At 40.0% G+C, this 23,876-nt stretch overlaps 1 protein-coding gene across 2 annotated transcripts in view; it reads left to right on the forward strand.

Moving 5' to 3' along the window:
• LOC131686737 (activated Cdc42 kinase Ack) overlaps window positions 1-23,876 on the forward strand; it is a 77,185-nt gene that overhangs the window by 16,231 nt on the left and 37,078 nt on the right. Inside the window, exon 1 of one of the 2 annotated variants that reach the window (XM_058970674.1) lies at window positions 14,471-14,735. The exons of the other annotated variant lie outside the window; for it this stretch is intronic. Coding sequence (XP_058826657.1) covers window positions 14,705-14,735 — 31 coding nt within the window. The 5' untranslated portion in view covers window positions 14,471-14,704. Of the gene's footprint in view, window positions 1-14,470; window positions 14,736-23,876 lie in introns of those variants that run through there. 2 annotated transcript variants of the gene reach the window in all.

Consider the following 23,876-nt stretch of genomic DNA (forward strand, 5'->3'; position numbering starts at 1 on the left):
CCAAATGAACAAGTTTACGCGGAAACGTGCCTCCTGTGGTATATTTCATTCTTATATCTACTGTGATAAACCGACGAAAGAATGTTTTATGTGTTACAATTTTAGGAAACGAAATTCGTTTTTTATGCCTTTTACCACTAAAAGTGTTTTGATGAGAACTTTGTTCCATTCAAATGGTAGACAGAAAGCAATTTTCCTAGATATCGTCACCGATCCAAAATTAGTACAGTGACTCTTACCACTCTGCTCTTGCAGCTTTGCGGTGACCGTTCGCGTAACGTTTATAATTTTATGCAATGGGATGCAGCATAGAAAATGAAAAATACAATCACCAAGCTAAACATAGACAGACAACTGCCAGAGAGTACATACTTATACGGATGAAACAGAAATGCATCCATTCGAAGGAATGCGATAGCCTTGCATCAGCAGAGGCAAGTTCTACTTACCAGTATGTTTATATGTTGTGAATTTGCCAGCTTGAGACTGCAATGCAATGTCTGGCTGCCTGCTAGGTTTATTTAGTCTTTACCGCACCTGAGCTGAGCGTATAGTAAATGGAATACCGCCGGCTGACATTCTATCCGACTGGTCGTCGGTGGGTAGTTGTACGACCGAACGGTCTGAGATACATACATCGCCAGAGTGCTGTTAGACCATAGATGATATTTGTCGATTATAATCGATCTGTCGAATGACGAATGCGAAAGAGTCCTAAACGAGCTCAGTAAGATAAATATTTCTATTTTGAATCCTTTTCCAACTTCTATATTATTGCTAGTATAGTATCTGATTATCAAAACAAAATGCGATCGAAGTTGGTACTTTGCTATAATTTTTGTTATTTTTACAAGTTTAATAACACAATGTGTTTGACGCTTAATATACTACTAAGAGATATCGTGACTATAGACTGTGTAAGCAGATTATAGGCGGCTTCAGACCGTTGCTAAAGGGGGTACACACTTGTGCAAAATATATTTTAATTTCGCTTCAGTATTTTTTGGAAAACAAGAAACGTAGCCCGTTTAAATTTTTTATGATCGAATATTTTTTTTCATATTTCTTTTCATATTTTCTGCGGGCCTCTACCCGCACTGAGTGCCTATCACCGACTCCAGAGAGACGACTGCACCACTCGGGCAATAAATATCAGCCCATTAATACTTGGACCGGGATCGAAGGGATTTACATCCCTTCGTGACCAGAGATTTTCGCCTTAGAAAATCCAAAGACGACTTCGGCTGGGATTGAGCGTTTCGGATGCACTCGATGGAGACCACGCCTATTTACCAGAGGAGCTTGTCATGACCTCATGACACAGGCTGCAAAACCATGCATTCCTCAAACTAGCGGAGTACCATCAAACCGAGCGGTTCATTGGCGGAACCCAGAAGTAGCGAGGGCTATCAAAGATCGACGAAAAGATCTTCGAACTCTTAAAAATATCCCCCTTGACAATCATCGATGAAATGGTAGATCGGCGAATTTCCGCAGGCTCAGGAATCAGGCCAGGCGGGCCATCTTTCTGAACGGGATCAGTTCCAAATCGTCGACTGTGAATCCGTGGAGAAGGGTCAATGTCCTAAACGGCAAAAAAAAGCAAAACGGTTTCGCATTATCGGTCAACGGCACCATTACAGTTGAACCCTTTGAACGTGCCTTCCTCAGAACGGAGAGGACCATAGAAGCCTACAACATTCATACCAGATGCTAGCCAGGATTACAATAAACCATCCTCTGGAGTGGAACTAGCCGCTGCACTGAGTACTGCAAAGGGTAATTCTGTCGGAAAATGTTGGCTATACCCTATTACGGCATTTATCCCCGGTTGTCAAGCGAGCACTCCTAGGCGGATTCAAGAGGATATGGGAAGACGGGTCCTTCCCAGACATCTGGGGAACTGCTCCTGCGATTTCCATTCCGAAGGAATGCGAGGGAACCAGGAGCCCGAATGACATCCTACCCATCAGTCTCTTCCCCTGTATTGGGAAAACGACGGAAAGAATGGAAAACAGACGCCTGATGACCCTCCTCGAGGAACAAGATCTTCTCGCGATCGACAGTTCTTATTACGTAAGGGGCTCATCTAGGCCACCTCGGTGAAATAATAAGTGACATCATAGCTAACGACTTGCATGCGGACATCGTCATCCCAGATCTTACCAAGGCCTAAAACACGGTATGGCGAGTACTTCGCCAGCTGCACCAATGGGGTGTTCGCGGTTGTACGCCTGCTCCATCAAGTGGTTCATCAGTGACCGCAGTTTCAGGGTGGGCATTGGGGGTAAGCAGTCGAACTTGTTTCGTGAAGCTAACAGGATTCCCCAAGGGTCGGCCTTGGCAGTCACATTATTCCGGGTCAGCATGAACTCCCTTTTCGCCACGGTCTCGAAATCTATATACGTGTTTTTCTACGCCGACGATATCATACTTATAGCTATCAGAAAATCGATTGTACACACAAGACTGGAGCTACAGGCAGCGCGACTCAGTCGGCTTCCATATCTCAGCTCAAAATGCGCTATTGCGCACTGCTTCAATTCTCATCATGTAAACACCGGCAGGCCAGTCAAACTTACTGGAACCGCAATTCATTTCTAGAAGGTGCCTCAAATCCTTGATGTGACTGTCGACTGGAAGATGATTTTTCTTCCGCACTTCCGACGGGTGAAAAGGACTGCCAAATTGGAAAACGACTTATCCGTCAGCTCGCGTCACCCGAAGTGGAATAAGCGAACCGCACTCAACATCAGCCAGGCCCTCATCCATAGTCGCCCGCAATTGGGTGGGCTTAGTAGATATCCTGTCACCGCTGTATCACGGAGCAGTCAGACTGGCTTCGAATCTACTGCCCAGCACCTCCGCCGAAGTCGCCTACGCTGAGACCGGCATACTTCCCTGCCTATGAGCATTGGCGGTTAACATCCTGAAATGAACCGTGGGCTTCTTGGAAAACACATGTGGTGATGAATTTCGCTGCTAAAAACAGCCATGGACATCCATACCACATTTGTCAATACGAAATCGCACAGCTGCATCGAGTCCGCAACCGCACCTAGCATGAGCGTGGCCCAAGCTTAGGCAGCACCCTGGCTGTATCTGCCAAAGCAGAGTCAGAGTTAAATTCTTCTGAATAGTCGAACGCAAATACTCTAATCATCTACATATTTACGCTGACGACTCAAAACTTAGTGAGCGGAATTGTAGAGAGCCTCGCTCGTCGTCTACCCTCTGTTCACTAAGTTTTCTCCGCAGAAACAGCCGCCATCACCATTACCATTATCAAGAAACCTGTAGATACTCCGGTTGTGATTTCCTCTGATTCCCTTTCGGTCATCAAAGCACTGTATTCAGCACTCCAATGACTCCTACGTTTAAGCCATAGAGCAATCCTACGACCCATTAACTACCATATGCTGGGATCCCGGGCACAGTGGAATCCGCAGTAACGAGGAAGCTAACCGTTTGGCCGCACTCGGCAGCCATTCACGCGCTCTGTTTTCCAAAAAGGTCTTATCATTCGACATTACTAGGGTATTCAAAGCGAAAGCCGCTAAGTACTTTATTGTCCAGTATTGGAGGGACATTCGAGGCTATCCTCAGAAGGTAAAAAGTTAATAAGTGGACAGACCGCGAAAACCGGAGGGAACAAAGAACACTTCAACGCATACGGGTAGGACACACGAAGATCAACCAACCACACCATCATCCTTATCAACCCTCTAATGTGCCCGACTTGCAATACGAAACTCATGGTAGAGCACCTACTCCTAAACTGCTGGGAGCTCGAAGACTCAGCGCAGAATGAGACACTACTCGCGTCCTTGAAGGATACCAACATTTTTGAAGCCATCTAAGACGGACCGCGAGCGTTCTGACCTTAAACACACTATCTGACAACCATCCCTCAGCCACACCCGGACTGAGTGCTGGTGTAATTCTTCCGTTGCCTACGAGCGCAATATCTAAGCGAAGGAACTTAATAACTATCTTAAAGGTTAAAGCCCTAATAAATATAGGGGATCTCGGTAATATTCGCACAGACTAACAGACATAACACACGAAAACAATGCTTCGTCCGCTTCAACAGTCATTTTAATTTTTTTTTAATCTAAATATTTGAAACGGCTCAATGCGTTAGCACAACTGAGCCGTGGGTCTTTTATTTTTTTTTACAATAAGTAAAAATAAAAAGGAATTAAGAACGTTTATCTGCTAGATCTAGTTGACGCAGTTTGTTGCTGCGTGTTGAGATCCTTTTCCTTGGCTCTGAAGCCGCTTGGGTGTCATTCAGTTCTGCCTTCTCTCGCGTTATCGTTCCCGTCCATGTCATCATCGGTACTGCTTTCTTGTTGTTCACGATCAGAGGTTCTTATTTGTTTCTTGTTCTTACGGGTCGCTGTTGTAAATCCGTTTTCATCGGTATTTGCTTCTTTATTGGCGATGTTAGTTGTTGGTTTGGGAGCGGTTGTCGTGGTCGTTGTATCTGTATTATTGGTTAAATAATTGAATCGTTGTTTTTGGTTTATCTGAAGGTGTCGGTGGCTGCTTGTTAGAATTGGCTGTAGTAGATGAGTTTTGGCTAGTTGCTTCGGCGTATGTTTTTCCGTAGTGGGCTGTATGGTTACAGAATTGGCATGTTGGGGTCTGCCCGGGATATGTGATAAGCGTTGTTTGCTTATAGGTCACGCCATCCTTCGGTGAATTGCATTCGATAGTCATGTAAGAAGGTTTAGTCACTCGTATCCTCACAATACGAATGAGAATGCCGGTGAAAAAATTTCTCCAGGTGTCATTCGTAATAGATTCTACTTCTCCATATTGCGACATAATTCGTTTGATGTAATCTTCCTTAGTGCGCGAGCCCAAATCATGGATACGCACGTCCACCATGTCGTTTTCCATATGTACGGAGATCGTCATTCTTGTGTTATTAAATGAAGTTTTCTGCCTGTGCTAAGTTTCTGAACGTGATCAAAACATAGATTTCAACGTGGTGCAACTGAATGTACGTAACTTCAGCGAGATTAAGCTCCATTTTAACCTTAACTAACTGTTCCACTTCCTGAACTGTGGGTCTAACACGAGTTTTATTAAAGTTGATCGAAATCGTGTTATCCCGTAGCACGGGTACTTTTGTTTCATTTGGCAAACTCATTTCACTCCGCAGCCGGGGGCAACGATACGATTTGTTTGTGCACTTGTATAGAACAATAGCTGGCTTGATTCACTGGTGCCTATAGCCTGCTATAGCGTAGCGATTTTTTTGCTTCTGCTTTGTGCGAGGTCAGAAGAAAGACTGATTTTAAATATATTTGCAGTTGGGGCTGAGGCCGCATTTGCGATGATGACGCCACTGACATAGGACAAGCATGCGGGGGATAGACCATCATTTAAAAATTGTTCTCAAGCCTGAGGGGTAGCACTCTAGTAAATGAGTGTTTGGGACCGCGTAGAAAAGGTGGAGATAGTGTTCTGAGAAAATCGATACTTTTAAAGGAATTTCCTCATAGTGCTGTGTCTATTAGTCTCTGCTATTCGGACAACTTAAGCAAATCTCCCTTACAGGTGGATAAGTGTGAAAGAACTTATTGGCCAAAGGTTCAATTGTCAGCTACTTTTTGGAGCCATAAAATTCATCTCTTCACGGCAGCGCAATTCGACGATTTTCCATACTTTTACAATGTAGGGGTAACTCGGACCGCCCTACGCTTCATGCTTCTTCTTTTTACCCTTAAATGAGTGATGTAATTTTTGAATGGCCTTATTAGAGTTTTATTGGCGTTTTTTGAATGCAAGAGACAGCATACGACAAATCGTTATCCCTGAATTTGATAGCGTTTATTTTATAGATTCGAATGAATATGGCTTTGGCTGCGGAAATGTTCGGATTGAAATGTTATTGCATACCAAAATGTTGCTTTTTTGGCACTAACTTTCGATAACTCCACAACTAAAAGAGATATAAATAAACTTGTGCTACAAAAATTGTGTATTTTCTTATGCCAGTAGAAATATGAATGCCGCTCGAATAGACATTTTAATAATTCTTACAAAAAAGGATAAAGCCGCATGGAATATAATAGAGGTATCTCTTCATCTATAGACAATATGATCTTAGCAATATGTACGAAAGTCGCTCGCGATCACTTTTCGATAATTCGAAACGAGCAATTTGAAGTCCGCCAGCCATCGGGAGTATCGATTCTTATTAACACTTCAATTATCATTTCCAAAGTTTGCAGTACAAAGCAAGCGTACAAAAAGTATAGAAGATATCCCAAATGAATATGAAGAAATTCACTGCGAAATGTTAAAGACAAGTTGGCATCTCCACTCTCCCTATCAGAAACGTTTCCATAATTGGGTTAAATGCCAAATTGCAAACAACATGTTTATTATGCGCAATAAATACAATAAACACAACGACAAGGGCTTTTGATCCATCAGCGGCCCTAAAACTTTGGTACACAATCGGGAATAGTGAATCAGAAAAGGTGACTATATGTCAGTGATTCACTCAATATAGAATGGATAAAGGCTATGATGCAAAACCTTATCAACCTTATGGTTCGTTCAGGTTAAGTCTTCGGTACGGATCAATACCTTGACCTAGGAACTCCTAGCATGTTGTTAGTCGCCTCCTACGACATGGGAGCAGTTTCCCAGTGGTTAAATTCTTTGCTGAAATATTGCAAAAAAATTAACCCGCCGGACACCACACAGCTTTGAACATGAATTACGCTACTCTGTCCGAAACATCCAATCAGTGCAGTAAAATATCATTTCATTCAATCGAAACTGAATGAACGCAGTCAATCATTCGTCTACGGTAGCATTCATATTCATTTAACGCATCAGTTGCTGTTGATCTGAAGCTCGGTTCATGGCTCTTCATTCACCGTCGCTTTCAAATGAGTCGCAATTCATAGTCAACCTCCTTCGTTTGATCCTCTCAAATGAATAGATCGCGGAAGGAATGTTAGCCCGATACTTGCTTTTGCTAGAGGCCGTATGCGCACTCCACAAGTATCGCGGGAGATGGATATTTGTTAGTAACTAGATATCGATCCATAAACTCATGGACCAACGGCTTTACCTCCCTTCCGAAGGAAGAATTTTCACCTCATAAAAATCTCGAAACCCTGGCTGGGATTGAACCCAGACCAACTGGGATGGGTGGCTGTCACGCTTACCACTCAACCAACTGCGCCTTCATTTAAAATGACTTTAACCATCTATCATCTTGGACCTTTAACGAGTTCGACATTTTACTCCTTCTGTATTTTGGTAGTACGTCCATCTCTATATCAATTTTTGGTGGCAAATTTGATTCTGATGAATAGGTTGTTTGCTGGCCAAATTTACTAGAAACATGTAGTATGTGATAAATTAGTTGAATTGATTAGTTCCAGATACATTTTGGAGAAATGTGAGTTAATAAAACGGTCAATATTATGTGTATTATAGCTGCATACACTCATCTGTCATCAATTATTCAGCAGGGTACAAGAAAGGCAAGAAAACTAAAACTACAGAGACCACTGCTCCAAGATGAAGAGAAAGAAAGGTTCGGAACATTTGTCATTTTTGATTGTATTTGTTTTATACTTCTAAAATTAAGCATGGCCGCCGGGCCCCTGGTAGTAAACATAATCATCCGGACGAGTATCGCAATTCTTTGGCGCACGATGAAAAGAGAGAAAAGGCTGGGTTTCACCTCGGATCTTCCGATTCGATTACTTAGGAACACTTTTTATCTCGAAACTACTAATAAAAAAAAATTATTACCAAATCAAAACAAAACTTATATTAACAGAGAAGCTCACTACGTCATTTGTTTATTCTTTTCTTTTTCATATCCTCCTGATTTATCAGCTTCTTCGAAAAAAATGACAACCTCACTCATACAGAGAAAAAATGTTCCTACCTGTATCCGTCTTGAGTTGTCTCGTCTTATCATCCTTTACCCTGTATGTATTTATTATCTTGGTCGAAGTTATTTTCATGTCAGTGAGTGTTCATTCATATTCATTTGTGAGTGGTTCATTGGAATGGTTCACTTCCATTAGCTGAGACCGTGCTAATGTAGGGTAGGTTTTCAATAAAAACTAAACAGTCAAAAACGTCAAATGACCAGAGCCTGTTATTCAATTGACAGTGAACTCTGAGTGATTCAAACGAAGACGGCAGCGGAACTCAACTGATATAGTGGTGGTATGCTTACAGTGAAACACTCGCAGTTTCACTTGAAACGAATATTTTCGTTTGAAATTGATATTTTACCGCACTGCATCCAATAGTCAAACTCATGAATAAATGTCACCAAAAATTGGGACTAAGCTTCTGGAATCATTAACATCATTTAACTTTTGGCTCTTATACTATGTTCACACTATAGAGTTAAAACGCGTTATAATTATTAGCAACAAGAAGAAAAAATTCATGAAGATAGCGTTAAAACACGTTTTAACTCGCAGTGTGAACGTAGTAGTATAGTTGATATAGTTTATACAAAACAGTGTATTTCCAAATTATGAACAAAAATAATAACAAAACCCAAACATATCCAAGAAACAATCATAGTAACCCAAAAATATTTTATTGTAACGTCTTCCTTTTTTTGGCGCGAACTAGTCTATTTGAAAAACAAATAGTTTTATGAAAATGAGGACTATTCATAATTTCAGAAACTTGATCACGATTTTCGTAAAACGTTTGCGCTATTTTCATGAATCTTTGAACGGATTTTTTCCGTGTAAAGTTGAACTTTGACGAGTCAATCATAATAAAGTAATCTAATGTACACAAGGTGGAAAACTTCATTAGATGAGCGGATTTGCGTATTTTTATTTTGACATTTTCAGTAACAACCCTGTACCTGGTTATTTCTGGCTGAATATTGAGGTAGCAGGTCACATGAACCTCGCTGGATCCGTCTATGAAGCAGATATCGTCGTCATCGATCTTGTTATTTTTTTTCGTGTCGTTTCTGCGTCGTCATGTGGCACCTTTTCGGTCTGCTCGAGCTAATTTCATCATCACTCATGCATTTGTGGGTGACTTTATTGGTGGTAACTGATGTCATTTTTTTATTAAAGGAGGAACACATAGCTAAGAAAGGTGATCGATTTCTCTTCGTACATCAGACACTTGGTACTCCATCATACAATTAACTTATCGACGCATAGAAACCGGCATATTAACTATCATGATACTTCTTGAACGGGTATTTAGTTACATGTAGTGAGATCCAGCGCACATACTTCTGGTCACTTTACGTCACAAATGTTTGCAATACGAGATGAACTGATCTGTGGCTGAGTCGTGGACTTCCAAACCGGAAACGGTCAGAAATGTAACCGGTCTGATGCCGTGAGGGTTCCCCGAAGCCATACAGCAGCGAAAAGATCGCTCGTGTTCCAAACGACGGCGGCGGATGTGTTGCGAGAATTTATTATTTATTTACATTTTAAACTGGGTAACAGCCGTAAGAGCGAGTCTGATGGTTTTGCGCAGATGCATCGTGGAGTGAATGGCATCTTCAATATTGCATTGCACCGTCCGGCGGCACGCTCAATGAAAGTGGATGTTGAATTAAAAGGGGTTGTATTTTATGATCAATTCTACATACGGTTATTTATATAAATTAAACGATTGTTGACTCAACAATATTATCGATCAAATGATTGTTCTGAAAACACAAACCTAGAAACACGAAAGTGCGTCCCATAATTGTTTGTAGTACAAAAAATTGCTCTAACTTCCCAACTCCGCATACTCGAACAAATAATTTATTTTGTTTTTCGTTATAAATACAATCAATATCCAAATAACCTAAATTTCTACCTACACTTCCTCCAGTCATCTCTGAAAGTCGTTTCCAAACAACCTACCCATGCGTTCGGTAATTATACTTACATATAGCTCGCATTTTTTGTGGTCTGCCCCTGTGTAGGTGTACATTCGATATTCACCGGTTTCTATTTCCAGTCAATACAGTGGCGCTGCAAGTGCGGGGTGCCTAATACGAATTGAAAATCAAAATTAATTTCCTGTTTCAATCACCGCATAGCTACGACACTGTCCCAGGCTAAGATTTGCTCACCGCATTGCACAGTGGTCCAGATCGCTAATTTAGGAGGAATTTTTACTTTCTGACAAACCTGTATAATTTAGCCGTATCATGTCTTAGGATGAATTTGTGTACTTTAGAAGATGCTTCTTTTTATTGGAATAGTTATTAGGGTGGTTCTAATTTATCTAAAATACGAAAATAAACTTTTTACTGATGAAAGATAGAGCTCCACAGTCTTCCACAAAGTTGTAAAGTAACTTATTTTGAATAAATTTGTTGAACATATTAAAGCTCTATCTCTTTTAGTTTTTGTTATACAAGAAATTTAAAAAAAAAGATTAGGGTGTTCCTGAAAAAAACGTTTTTTTAGTATAACTTTCGTATCTTTTACTTTTTGTTAACACAACCTTTGAACAGCTTATTGAAAACTTCAAGCCGAGTATTTTTCTCCAAGACACCGAAGGTCTAACTTTTTTCTTTAAAAAGTTATGGACACTTTTCGTTAAAAAATAGCCTATTTCAAGGCTCAATATCGCTGATGCGGGCACCTAAAATTGAATTCTGTTTCCACCACATGAAAGACCATACTTATTAGTATATTTGAGCAAAAATTGGCGAATACGATATTTTTTTAAAATTTGCAATTTAGATTTAAAGTTTGTAGTTTTGCAGGTTCAACGCATTAACACATTTACACACATATCGTTGTATTATGAAAAAAGCCACTTTCAAATATCATTCTCTCATCGCAGCAAGCTTTGCATAAGTGAAACGACTGTCAAAAAAGGTTTCTGATTTTATTCGTTTTAAATAAAACTAGTAAATATGGATATTAGTCGAAGAGAGTTGGCGAATTTGCTTATTGCTGGTAAAAAGACAGATGAACTGCTTAAGTGCATTACAAGTAGTAATCCAAATGTAAAATTGAGACTTGTTAGTGCTCGGAAGAAAATAAAAATCTTCATGTTGGAATTTAGAAGGTTGTGGATTCGGAGTAAGCGCACGCAAATTCGGTTTGAGCTGGAAAATTTTGTGTGGCTTGAAGGAAAGCTAAGATTCGAAGTCGAAGGTAAAGGTAAAGGCCGAAAGAGGAAACCATTTTCCGAAATATGTCGCAGAGCCAAAATAAAAAGATTAGGAAAGTTGCGCGATAAGTATTCCACGGAAGAACTTGGTTTAGCGTCAGCCGTCAACGCTAATTCTACTGGTTTCCGTTTAGTTGGCAGACAAATCGAACGATTGTCGAAAAGTCCCGTCAGATCTACCGTAGAGAATTTAGGATCTATGGCTGTCCCGATTGCAGAAGCGTTTACTGCGGAGGAGGCACTTAGATTTATTTGTGAAAATGATTTTTCTAAGGCGCAGTACCAAAACATACGCAGCTCAGTTATGCAGAAGGGTTTGGACATTTATCCCGCGTATAATAAAATAGTAGAAGAAAAGAAACTATGCTATCCGATCGGTATGTACTATTCTCAAAGATTCGTCCCTGAATCAACAATTTTTTTCAGGAATTTCTGTTCAGCCTTCTTGTGCGTATGTTCCCCTTCAAGCTCTTGTTAACCATACCGTGGAACGACTCATCTCGTTTCTGAATATTGGAGTTCTACCACTGCATCCTGAGGATAATACGTTTGTTATCTTTAAGTGGGGCTGCGATGGAAGCAGCAACCATTCCCGGTAGGCAACATTATTTTTCTTCTAAACTTTGACTGACAGTCTCTTTTCCACTTGAACATAGATACAAGCAAATGTGCGTTGACGAAGATGAAAATGGAGAACTATTCGAGTATAACGATTCGCATATATTTGCTCTATCTATAGTACCTTTACGTGTAGTTAGTCGCCGGAAAGATGAGTCAAGAGATTGCATTCTTTGGAATAATGATTTTCCATCTTCAGTATCCCTGTGCCGACCAGTAAAATTAATTTTCAAGAAGGAAAATCCTGAACTAACAAAGGATGAAGTTGCCGCGATGAACAAGCAAATCGATGAATTAGTCCCGACTATAGTAAATGTTAATATGCGCAAGATTCCGATTAGTTCAAGCTTCATATTTTCCATGGTTGATACGAAGGTAGTGAATGACGTAACAGGCACACCGTCTCAAGCGTGTTATATATGCAAACGCTCCGGAAAGCGATTGAATGATCCTTTACTGGAAGCCAGCGATCCACCGGATAGTTTATATGTTTTTTCACCTTTACATGCATTAATACGAGCAATGGAGTTACTATTGAATATTGCTTACCGTTTAGCTCTAGCAAAACCGCGTTGGCGCGTAGGCAAAAATACCAGCGAGCTTAAGGAACGACAAATAAAAATTCGACAAGCGTTACGTGACCGTTTAGGTCTTCGTATTAGCGAACCTTTGCCAGGTGGCGGAAATTCTAACGATGGTAACACAGCTCGAAAATTTTTCAGAAACCGAGATGTCGTTGCAGAAGAAACCGGGTTGGACGAAATGTTGCTAGAACGTATGTATGTGCTATTAACAATCATCAACAGCAAATTGGGAATTAACGCAGATGCTTACCGGAGTTACGCCGAAGATACACGATTGCTTTATGTACGCCTGTATGGTTGGTACGCTCTCTCACCAACCGTGCATAAACTCCTGGTCCATGGAGGAAGCATTATTCAACATAACATGCTGCCAGTAGGTATGTGCAGTGAAGAAGTTCAAGAAACCAGGAATAAAAGTATTCGCAGATTCCGAGAATTCCACGCACGCAAATTCGATCGACTCGTCAATCTTGATGACGTTTTCAAGAGACTTCTTGTTTCATCAGATCCTATAATTTCTCTTAAATGTAAACGTCGAATTCAACGAGGACCGCTGGATATACCTGAAAATGCAATGCATCTACTTTTGAATTAATTGGCATTGAATAAATTCTCCTTATATAAATCATAAATTGTTGTCATAGCCAAATTATTTTTAATGAACACATTCTGTATTGTTGATATGTAAGCAAAACAGAAAAGGAAATACAAAGGCTTTAGGCAATTTCTTTTATGTCGCTATGCGATAAAATTTAAAACTTTGGTTAGTAAATTTAAAATTACATGCTTAAAAAAAATAATATTTTCCAATTTTTGCTCAAATATACTTAAAAGTATGTTCTTTTCTATGGTTCAATCCGAACTTACTTTTATTTGCCCCAATCAGAGATAATGACATTTGAAAAAGGGCTATTTATGAGCGAAAAGTTTCCATAACTTTTGAAAGTATAAAGTTAGACTTTCAGAGTTATGAAAAAACGTGGATTGAAGTTTTCTAAAAGCTGTTCAAAGGTTGTTTTAACAAAATATAAAATTTCTTTCGAACATTAACAAGTCTCAATTTTACATTTGGATTACTACTTGTAATGAACTTAAGCAGTTCATCTGTCTTTTTACCAGCAATAAGCAAATTCGCCAACTCTCTTCGACTAATATCCATATTTACTAGTTTTATTTAAAACGAATAAAATCAGAAACCTTTTTTGACAGTCGTTTCACTTATGCAAAGCTTGCTGCGATGAGAGAATGATATTTGAAAGTGGCTTTTTTCATAATACAACGATATGTGTGTAAATGCTTTAATGCGTTGAACCTGCAAAACTACAAACTTTAAATCTAAATTGCAAATTTTAAAAAAATATCGTATTCGCCAATTTTTGCTCAAATATACTAATAAGTATGGTCTTTCATGTGGTGGAAACAGAATTCAATTTTAGGTGCCCGCATCAGCGATATTGAGCCTTGAAATAGGCTATTTTTTAACGAAAAGTGTCCATAACTTTTTAAAGAAAAAAGTTAGACCTTCGGTGTCTTGGAGAAAAATACTCGGCTTGAAGTTTTCAATAAGCTGTTCAAAGGTTGTGTTAACAAAAAGTAAAAGATACGAAAGTTATACTAAAAAAACGTTTTTTTCAGGAACACCCTAATCTTTTTTTTTAAATTTCTTGTATAACAAAAACTAAAAGAGATAGAGCTTTAATATGTTCAACAAATTTATTCAAAATAAGTTACTTTACAACTTTGTGGAAGACTGTGGAGCTCTATCTTTCATCAGTAAAAAGTTTATTTTCGTATTTTAGATAAATTAGAACCACCCTAATAACTATTCCAATAAAAAGAAGCATCTTCTAAAGTACACAAATTCATCCTAAGACATGATACGGCTAAATTATACAGGTTTGTCAGAAAGTAAAAATTCCTCCTAAATTAGCGATCTGGACCACTGTGCATTGACGGTAAACTTTACGCCGTGCGCGCCAACTGACTTGGAGTTGTGTAATCATTCCAAATCAGAGCAGATGCCAGTATCGATTAAATTATTTGTTCGAATCAGTTTCGCATTAGTCGGCAGCATCGCCGCTTTTCGTTGAATTAGTAGATGAGAGAATCGGGTGGCGCGGAGTTTTTTTAGGCGTTATGATTAGAGGTTGTAAATGTCAATTTTAATTCGAGAAAAGAATGAATGAGTTTTGAGGGAACATAAGTTTATGCACGCGGTAAGCTTGATAGCGCCTAGCCGAGTCCTTACCTAGAGTGTGGAACGTGACATTGTAACTCGTTGGCGGAACGTGTTTTTTATTGACTAATATACAATGACAGTAGGCTGAAATACATATATGTTGCCGATGGTTATGGCTGGATCGGAACGTAAGTAGATGGAGGAAGTATTCGTTTTTACACGTGCTAGAAAAGAACACTGAAAAGATGCAACGTTGCGTATCGCAGAGCGATAACGATATATAATACGATTACTCAATTATGAAATTATGACTGCACAAAAAACCAAAGTTGTTGTCTATTTGGTTTCAAAACTTCAATCATCAAAAAAAGTTTAGCATTAATGAATGAAATATCGTTGGAAATTAATGACAAATACGACGAAAAATGTTCAGGCTTTGTATGCTGTACGAAGCCAGTAGCTATTCAATAGATAGTCGCTAGAAAAAGAGTTGTATTCCGTATTTTGTTCATTAGCCCGAGCTCGGCTAAAACTACTTTCACTGCTTTGACCCTCAACACATCCGTGGTCGAATGAGAAATATACTTGTAAACGGAAATCTATTGTATTTTTAATTTTTCCTGTGGGCCACGTACGTACAGTGCTAATTGCACGAACTGTTGATAAAAACGATCCCTTCCGTTAATTACTATTGTTTTTTGCATGTCAACACTCAACTTTCCTTTCCCTTTTATTATCATATATGTCCGCACCAGAAACCACCAACCTATTCAATTTGCCGATGATTCGTGTCTATTACGTCGATGATTTATTCCACTTTCCTTTATAGAAGACTTGAAACCATTCCGTTTGTATCAACAATTCTTGTACACCCAAAATCCGACTAGTACGGTTCTATTATTTTTGGGTAAGATTCTATTGCCTTTTTGGTAACAGACCACATAAATGCGCATTGCGGTATTAAACTCATATTACCGCAAAGGTAATAAACAAAGGAATAACGAACTTCGGTTGCTATGCATGTATGTGCATCACACAACCATACAGGCTGAATGACGGATTTTACTGGATAGGTTGTATAGTGAAATAAAATACGATGCTTTGTACTGGTTCTAATCTAGGCTCAGACCCAGAACCCGAGTCCGGGACAGACCACGGATCCGGACTAGTCCATAGATCCGTACTGGTTCAGTTTAGATGAGGACCAGTTTCCGGATCCGGACCAATTCCCAGATTTAGGTCGTTCCCTTTTCCCCTTACCAGATGCGGACATGAATTAGGCCCAAGCTTAGTGCTTAGATCCAGACAAGTATCTGGATCCGGACCTTCGCACATAAGAGTATTTCTATCAAAAAGCAGGCCAAAATTCAAAAACTAAAATTTTATTGAACCTCGTGTATTGATCGCTTTTACATTCTTAGATAATTGTAGTATAAAGTGTCAGCCATTTTGAAGATATCTTGAATATGTATGATCAAAGATAGTTGCTAAAACTTTGCCATTTTCTGCCAACTGTATTTTTTTGCAAGTGGTTCGATGAAAAAAAAATGTTTCGGGGTCTCTTCTGGAAGATAGAAGTATTCGCAACTAGAAACTTGATATGGGAACCAATAATGCAGGTATGTAGAGTAAATTGAATCATTGATTCAACTGGATACATTCAAATAGAAGTCATAAGAGTGGCTTAATAAACGGGTGATTTCTGAGTTTTTTTTCACTCATCGATTTTGTCAAAAAGCATTTTTGTTTATGTAGTAAACCTTTCTTAGCAAAAAGTTTAATATGTTTAGAAAGCTTAGGGCTTCTCAAATCATACCTATAAATAAAATATCACGCATCCTCACGCTTTGAAGATTTAGGTTGTTTTGAAGTTTAGAAGATTTTAAATTGTTTTTTTTCGGATTTTCTAAATTGCTGTTTGTCTTAAACATTGGTCAGAAAACATTAAATTTGTTCTTTCAAATACTGAACAGGATGAACGAGAATTTTCAAGAAATTATCTTTTTGAGCTGATAGAGCAATGTTCCAACTGCTCAATAGATTGTTCGTAGAGAATATGTTCAGGGACACCCTCAAGTATGCTGTGGATTCCTATAAAGGGCTTTAATATTAATTAAGCCGCTTTAAGAAACGCAAGTGGGCAGATTGCTATAACCATGAGGAATGGTTCGTCAATGCGAACAAGTCTTGGTTGAAGCGAGAGTAGTTAGCGAAGAAGAACTCAGGATCTTAAAGAAATATGCACAATTCGATGAGTTGAGCTGTACTGCACAAATGAGTCAAAGAGCTGCCGGAAATACAGTGGTTGCCGGCATTATCAAGGACATCACTGAAAGTGCGTAAAAAGCGACAGATTTAAAAACTGCGGTTGTAAAGGGCGAACACGAAATTATTGCGACACATTCAACAGGGCATAACTTTTTTACCATTGGGTAAAAATCAACCAAATTTTGCACACTTTCTCATTGATGTGTATTGTTTACATGCTGTCAAACTCGAAGTCGTGTTTTTCGATTCAACGAAAATGGAGGTGAACCAACGCGAGTCGAGAGAACAAATTCTTTCCAAACACGTGGAATTTCCTGTCGCACCGGCAGTTTGGAAAAATGTTGAACATTCACCATTCAACCGTCTCCAGAGTGTTGAAGCGGTTCCAGAAGTGGTTGACGTTGGACCACGGCAAAGGAGCTGGAAGAAAACCGGGACCGGAGAACAAAAAGACGGAGGGAAAGGTGAAGCGGATGATTAAAGCAAATCCCAACGTTTCAAGCCGTGATTTGGCTAAAAAGATCGGCATGTCGCAGAGCTACGTCCAGAATGCAAAGAAGAGAGCTGGACTACATACATACAAGGTACAGAATTTCCCAAACCGCGATGAGCGGCAACAATCGAAGGCTAAAACTTGGGCACGGAAGCTCTACGAGAAGATGCTGACAAAATATGGCTGCTGTGTGATGGACGACGAAACGTATATAAAGCAAATTCCGGGGTAAAACAGATTTTAAGCAAATTCCGGGGTTGAAGTTTTTCACCGGCAAGAGCAAGTTCTATCTGGACGACAAATTTAAGAAGAAGAAAATGTCGAAGTTCGCCTCCAAATATCTCATTTGGCAGGCCATCTGCTCTTGCGGACTGAGGAGTGAGCCTTTCGTGACAAAGGGCACAGTAAATGGCGAGATCTACAAATCTGAGTGCCTCGAGAAGCGCCTTTTGCCGTTCTTGCAGCAGCACGACGAAGTTCCGCTATTTTGGCCAGATTTAGCATCATACCACTATCCTAAAAGTGTCCTGGAGTGGTATGAGGCCAATTCTGTCCGTTTTGTTCCAAAGGACATGAATCCGCCAAACTGTCCAGAGCTGCGCCCGGTGGAGCAGTACTGGGCAATGATGAAGCGGGAACTTCGGAGAGCAAGAAGACAGTCAAAGACGAGAAGGACATGTTAAGAAAATGGAAAAAAAAACTGAGAAGCTGGTACCGGATGACACTGTAAAGACTTTGATGGAGGGCATCAAGCGAAAATGCGTTCAATTTTACATCAAGGCTCCATCGATTAACTTTTCTTTTGATTTTTGAAGTAAATATATGTATAAAACTACCCTAAAATTTTGGTTTGATTTTAAACATTATAAGAAAATTGGCATGACATTTTCGGTGTCGCAATAATTTCGTGTTCGCCCTTTACACAAACACTCAACAGAACACACGGTTGTACACGAACACTCAACAGAATATTTCTGCGGCGAGATATGCCATTAGGGCCACATATAACCTCTTGGCTCTGTACTCGGTCCAGTTTGCGTTCGCAACCAAATGGCTGGCTATACAATGAAATCAGTTTACTTCCATCGTCAAAGAGGTGGAGCTTCGAACAAAAACTGTTCAAGATTTGCTGCTCGGTGCACGTAATTAGCGGGAACTAACCAGAAATGGGCTTCAGTCAGATGATTTTGAATCGGTTTTTCCCGTGAGTGTGCTGATTTTGACCCGTCAAATATAAAAATAACAGTTGATGAAGGAAAAGATTTTCAAATTTAATTATTGGTTGATGGCTTGATAGCGCTGATAAGGGCTAATTTGTTTTCCAAAGAAATTGATCTCTGGGTGGGAGATTTTTGTTTCAATTGGCCCCCGTTACTGGCACGGATCTGTGCAAACTAATTATTTCAGTCAGTTCACTACGCCGGCTGAATCCCAATAATCATTTTCTCTCCCGATGTTGAAATTTAGTATCTGGTCATCCAACAAGGGTGACTTTAATCACAATTCTTTCTGTTCAAGATTTGCGGCTCGGTGCATGCAATTAGCGATAACTAGCAGTCTTCGGTAAAGTTGCAGACAATTAAATTATCTTGTTTTTTTCATTTACAGTGATAATACGATGCATACAGTGCCACCTAGCAGCAAAAATGCGAGTTAGTGGGTTTTCTCCATTTAAATTGTCGAAAAATACCACACAAACTTCAGGCACGTTGGTTCGGTAGCTAGACTTGTTTGATTCGCTCCGCTCCGCTCCGCTCCGCTCTTTGGAATGAGTACTCCTGGTGGGATTAGGAATCGATTCAGGGGTGGGCCGATAAAGGTCATTTTTTTCTGTCACTCTGGTGACTACTGCTGTGTGCCTCACACTCGTCTGGCTTTGAGATATGCTATGGCACATATTTTTATAGGTTGCTTCGCATTAATAGTAGTTTTTGACCGATTTGAATAAGTGCTACATAGCAAGCAGGGTATTGGTAGCAAGCGTTCGACGTTTTCCTTTCGATTTGTGAAACAAGATTAGCAATTCGTTTGGTAGGAGGCAAGTCATTAAGGTTCAAAGTGTGCGTAACGCTTCCGTTTTGAAAATATTTAAATGACACTCAGTATGATGAAAAACGTAAGTCCTACGTCAAAAATTATGCTCATATACACTAGGTAATAAGTTCAAGGCAGTGTTGTGAAATGAGCGTGAAGCACATCAAGCCCGTTCGTTCGCGGGCCTGTGCGAACAGCATGTGCGCGCGAGTGAATCAAAATCTTGAGCGATAAAAGTTTGCGTGAATGCCAAGTTTTCATCTAATATGTAGTGCGATTCTAGGAGGCTTTGTGCTGTGTTACCTCGCAAGCGAGAAATGCATTAAAGGGGCGATTGTGAATACACGAAGAACATGGATTACCAAGAGTGTTCTTCTCGCTATTTCGCATGAATGAGAAAGGCTTTTTTACGCGCCAACGAACGTCACTAGTTTAAGGGGAATATTTGCGTGAAGTCCCATATTGAAAAACTCATTGAGCCTTATGGATGGGACTCTTATGCTTTTAAGGGGAGGTTTGTGATATGGGCATCTTATTAGACTCAAAATTAAGTATCAGATTCGCAGTCCGGGCGAACATTCAAGAACCCACTTGAATATGCAAATCGCACGTGGTTGTACAACCGAATTTATACACGCGAAATTGCATACACATTAGCACATGCGACATACAAACATTTTCCGTCTCGTTTGCAATTTTAGTGAGTGATTCTGACAGGGAGTCTTTCCGTGAACCAAGCCGTACAGTTCTAGTTAGACCATTCTAAAAAAATGCAGCAATTGAACAATGTTTTCTAAAATTTTCATTGCAAAACACTGAAAACTGAGCGAGTGGCAGTGAAACTTGTTTTGCGGTGTACATCATTACTCAAAATCTACTGTACCAATAGTTTTGAATAGTTCTAAAAATTTATACTATTTTTTTACCGTAAAAGCCTTACTCACTTTAAGCAGTGTTTCAGAGGATGACATTTCCAGTCTCGTCTGCAATTGTACTGAGTGGTTTTGACAGGGAGCCCTCCCAATCTTTGCAGCTTCAGTTGGACCACACTAAAAATAGCTCTTAATCAACAAACACTCTTCAAAGTACACAACTAGGCGTTAGAGCTATGACTTAATGTGAAAAATCTAGTAAAAATAGCTCAGAATGGCTTAGACAAAAATCATTTGCCGTCATAGGTGCACTCCCCTATAGCAATTTGCCACTCCAGAGGAGTATACATTTTTCATTAGATTGAGGGCATTGATTTTAGTTCAGCTTTGGCCTCTTTTTTCGCTTATAAATAAACCAGTTTCACCTAAAGAAATATATATTATAACCTCGGCATGATACTGCACCTTGATGGGGTCCAGATGCTTTTCCACCAAAGCAGTATTACAGTGATTATATCACAGAAACTTGGGATACGATTATCTTCTTTTTAGTTAAGCTACATTGTGATAAATTGTAGTACTTAACTTGGCGACCTTTATTATCCACTGCCATGGTCAAATAATATACAATGTGGGTTTAGGGCCCCATTCTCTCTGCAGAAACCCTTCTTTTATTGCTCTATTTTAAATTAGATCCATGCTAACACTCACTAACACAAACTACTTATTTTCATATAAACTCACAATCTCTTATTCCAAACGTACAAACGTGGCCTTCGAGATAACACAAACCTGATCACGAATGCGAACCCCCGCGATCTCGCCAACATTTAAACATCCCGGAAATTAAATGAACGTTTGCACCTAAAAATTGACTAATGCGGTCTCAAGCATCAACCCACCGCTCGCGCAATCATGAATCAGTAACATCAAGCAGTCTGTACCCTTGATCTTTGCAATCCAATCTCATGCCTTCAGTTGAACCAATAGAAATAAAAACTAGACAATACATCTACGCGCGAGCATTGAAGCACGCGACAAAAACGCCAACATACAAACGCTCGAGTCATTCGCGATCATCCACTCACAATTACATCCACGATCTCGCAAACAGGATAACACCCCGGTGATTGAGTGAACGGTTTAGCACTTATAAATTGACAAACGTGGTCTCAAGAGTGAACCTCCAAATACCCGTGTTCGCGCGATCATGAATCGGTTTCGTCCGGAAGCCCCTATTCTCGGCCCTAGTAGCATAAGTCCGATGCCTTCAGGTGAACTAATCAAAAAGATGATGCTCATATCCACTAAACTACACGTTCCATGGCGACATAAAATCGAACTTATGCTCACGAAGTCACATACACGTGACAAACAAACATACAAATGCTTGAGCCCTTCGTGATCATTCACGCAACCTACACCCGCGCTCTCGCAGACATGATAACATCTCGGTGATAATATGAACGTCTCAGCACTTATAAACATTCAAACGCGATCTCAAGCGTGAATCTACAGTCCTCCGCACTCGCGCGAGCATGAATCGGTCACGTCCGGAAGTCTTTATCCTCGATTCCAGTAGTCTAGGTCCATGCTTTCAGCTGGACCAATTAAGAAAATACTCTCATACCTATTAGACAACACGCCTCATGGCGACATGACCGGGATATAAGGTGGTATAAGGGATCCCACTCTCTGCCAGAACTCTAAAGGCACACCGAAAATTTAATACCAGACTAACGGTTCGCGGAACCAATCAAGAACACGCAAATATATTACAAAATCACGTCAGCGTACAAACGTTAGAGCCCCTCGCGATTTTCCAAGAATCCTACACCCACGAACTCGCAAACATGATTATACCCCGGTGATAAGGTGAACGTCTCAGTACTCATAAATTTACCAGCGCGATCTCAAGCGTCAATCTACAAACTCCCGCGCTCGCGCCATTATAAATCGGGATCGTCCGAAAGTCTCTATCCTCGGTACCAACCTTCTAGGTCCATGTTAATAAAAAATAAATAAAATTGAAAAATTAAGAAAATTAAGAAAAAAATAACTCCCATATCCACTAGACAAAACGTTCCATGGCGACATGACCGGGAATGGCCGCAGGGTTTCAAAATCGAATTTATACACGCGAAGTCACATACACGCGAGCACACGCGACAAACACGTCAACATACGAACGCTTAAGCCCTTCGCGATCATCTACACACACACCGATGCCCGCAATCGCGCAAACTTGATAACACTCCTGTAATTATGTGAACGCTTTAGTACTTACGAAGTTACAATCACGGTCTCAAACGCGAACCCGCAAACGCGCGCGATCATGAATCGGTCACGTTCGGAAATATTTAACCTTCATTCTAGCAATTTAGGTCCATACATTCAGTTGGACCAATAAAAAAAAAATAAAGCTCATATCCACTAGACCACACATTCTACGGTGACATGACTGGGAACTCTAATGATATGGAAGAACCTACTTTCTTCTGGAATCTGAACCGTACACGAAAAAATAAGTATCAGATTCACCGTCCGCGCGTTACATACAAACGCACACGCGATCGAGCACGTTAACGTACAAATGTTCGAGCCCTTCGCGATGATACACGCGATCCCGAGTCCCTACGCCCGCACATACCTGAACCGTACAATGAATATCACATTCAGAATCACGGCCCGCTACAATTGGCCTAAAGCAGTGTTTTAGTGGGCGACATTGCCTGTTTCGTCTGCAAATTGTAGCATGTGATTCTGACGGGGTGCCCTTCCGAGAACCTAGCTCTACAGCTCCAATAGGACAACTCTCGAAAAAAAGAATAATAAACCAGTTTCACCCAAAGAAATATATATTATATTGCTGGACATGGATCGGCCGCGCCTACTTCGACCACTAATCAGGTTATCTTTTGTGGCTGCCCCTTAGACTGCTCAGAAAGAATAATGCAGTTTGGAAAGCTTAATCGGTTCATTCCTGACTTAATTTCTACTCCCGTCAGGATTACTTACTCCAAATTTATAGCAAATCGGACAATTCTAGCTACCGAACCACTGTGCCTGAAGGTTATATGAACTTTGTCGACAATTTACATGGAGAAAACCCACTAGCTCGCATTTTCACCGCACTGTATGCATAAGATCATCACTACAAATGGAAACAATAAAGATAATGTAATTGTCTATAACTTTCTCGGAGATTTTAAATCAATCCGGCTTTGTTAGAAGAAACCATTAAACTTTTAACGAAGTGATGTCTGAGTCTGTTTTACATGGGGCCTAGAAGTGCATAGTTTTGTATTAGTACTCGATTACCACGAACTAGATTTTTGTGGAATAATGGTTAGATTTGGCTCATTAATATTTTTAGAAGAATTTTAGTACATAATACGAGTCATGTTTTAATTGGAAAATTTTAGTTCCACATGTCACCGCATAGACGGCCTAACTTTTCAACGGAATGAGATAGAAATCTAGGTGGAACTAGGAATCGACTCACGGGTGGGCCGATGAGAGTCATTTTTTCTTGTCACTTTGCTGCCCCTGTTTGCTATACATCCTACAAATTGCCTAACGACGTTATATAAAGTAGATCATACCCAAATAATAAATTCAATCAATTTGAATCATGTGTCACCATTTTCAGAATAATTTGA

Source organism: Topomyia yanbarensis, chromosome 3, assembly GCF_030247195.1.
Source record: "Topomyia yanbarensis strain Yona2022 chromosome 3, ASM3024719v1, whole genome shotgun sequence".
Taxonomy (NCBI): Eukaryota; Metazoa; Arthropoda; class Insecta; order Diptera; family Culicidae; genus Topomyia; species Topomyia yanbarensis.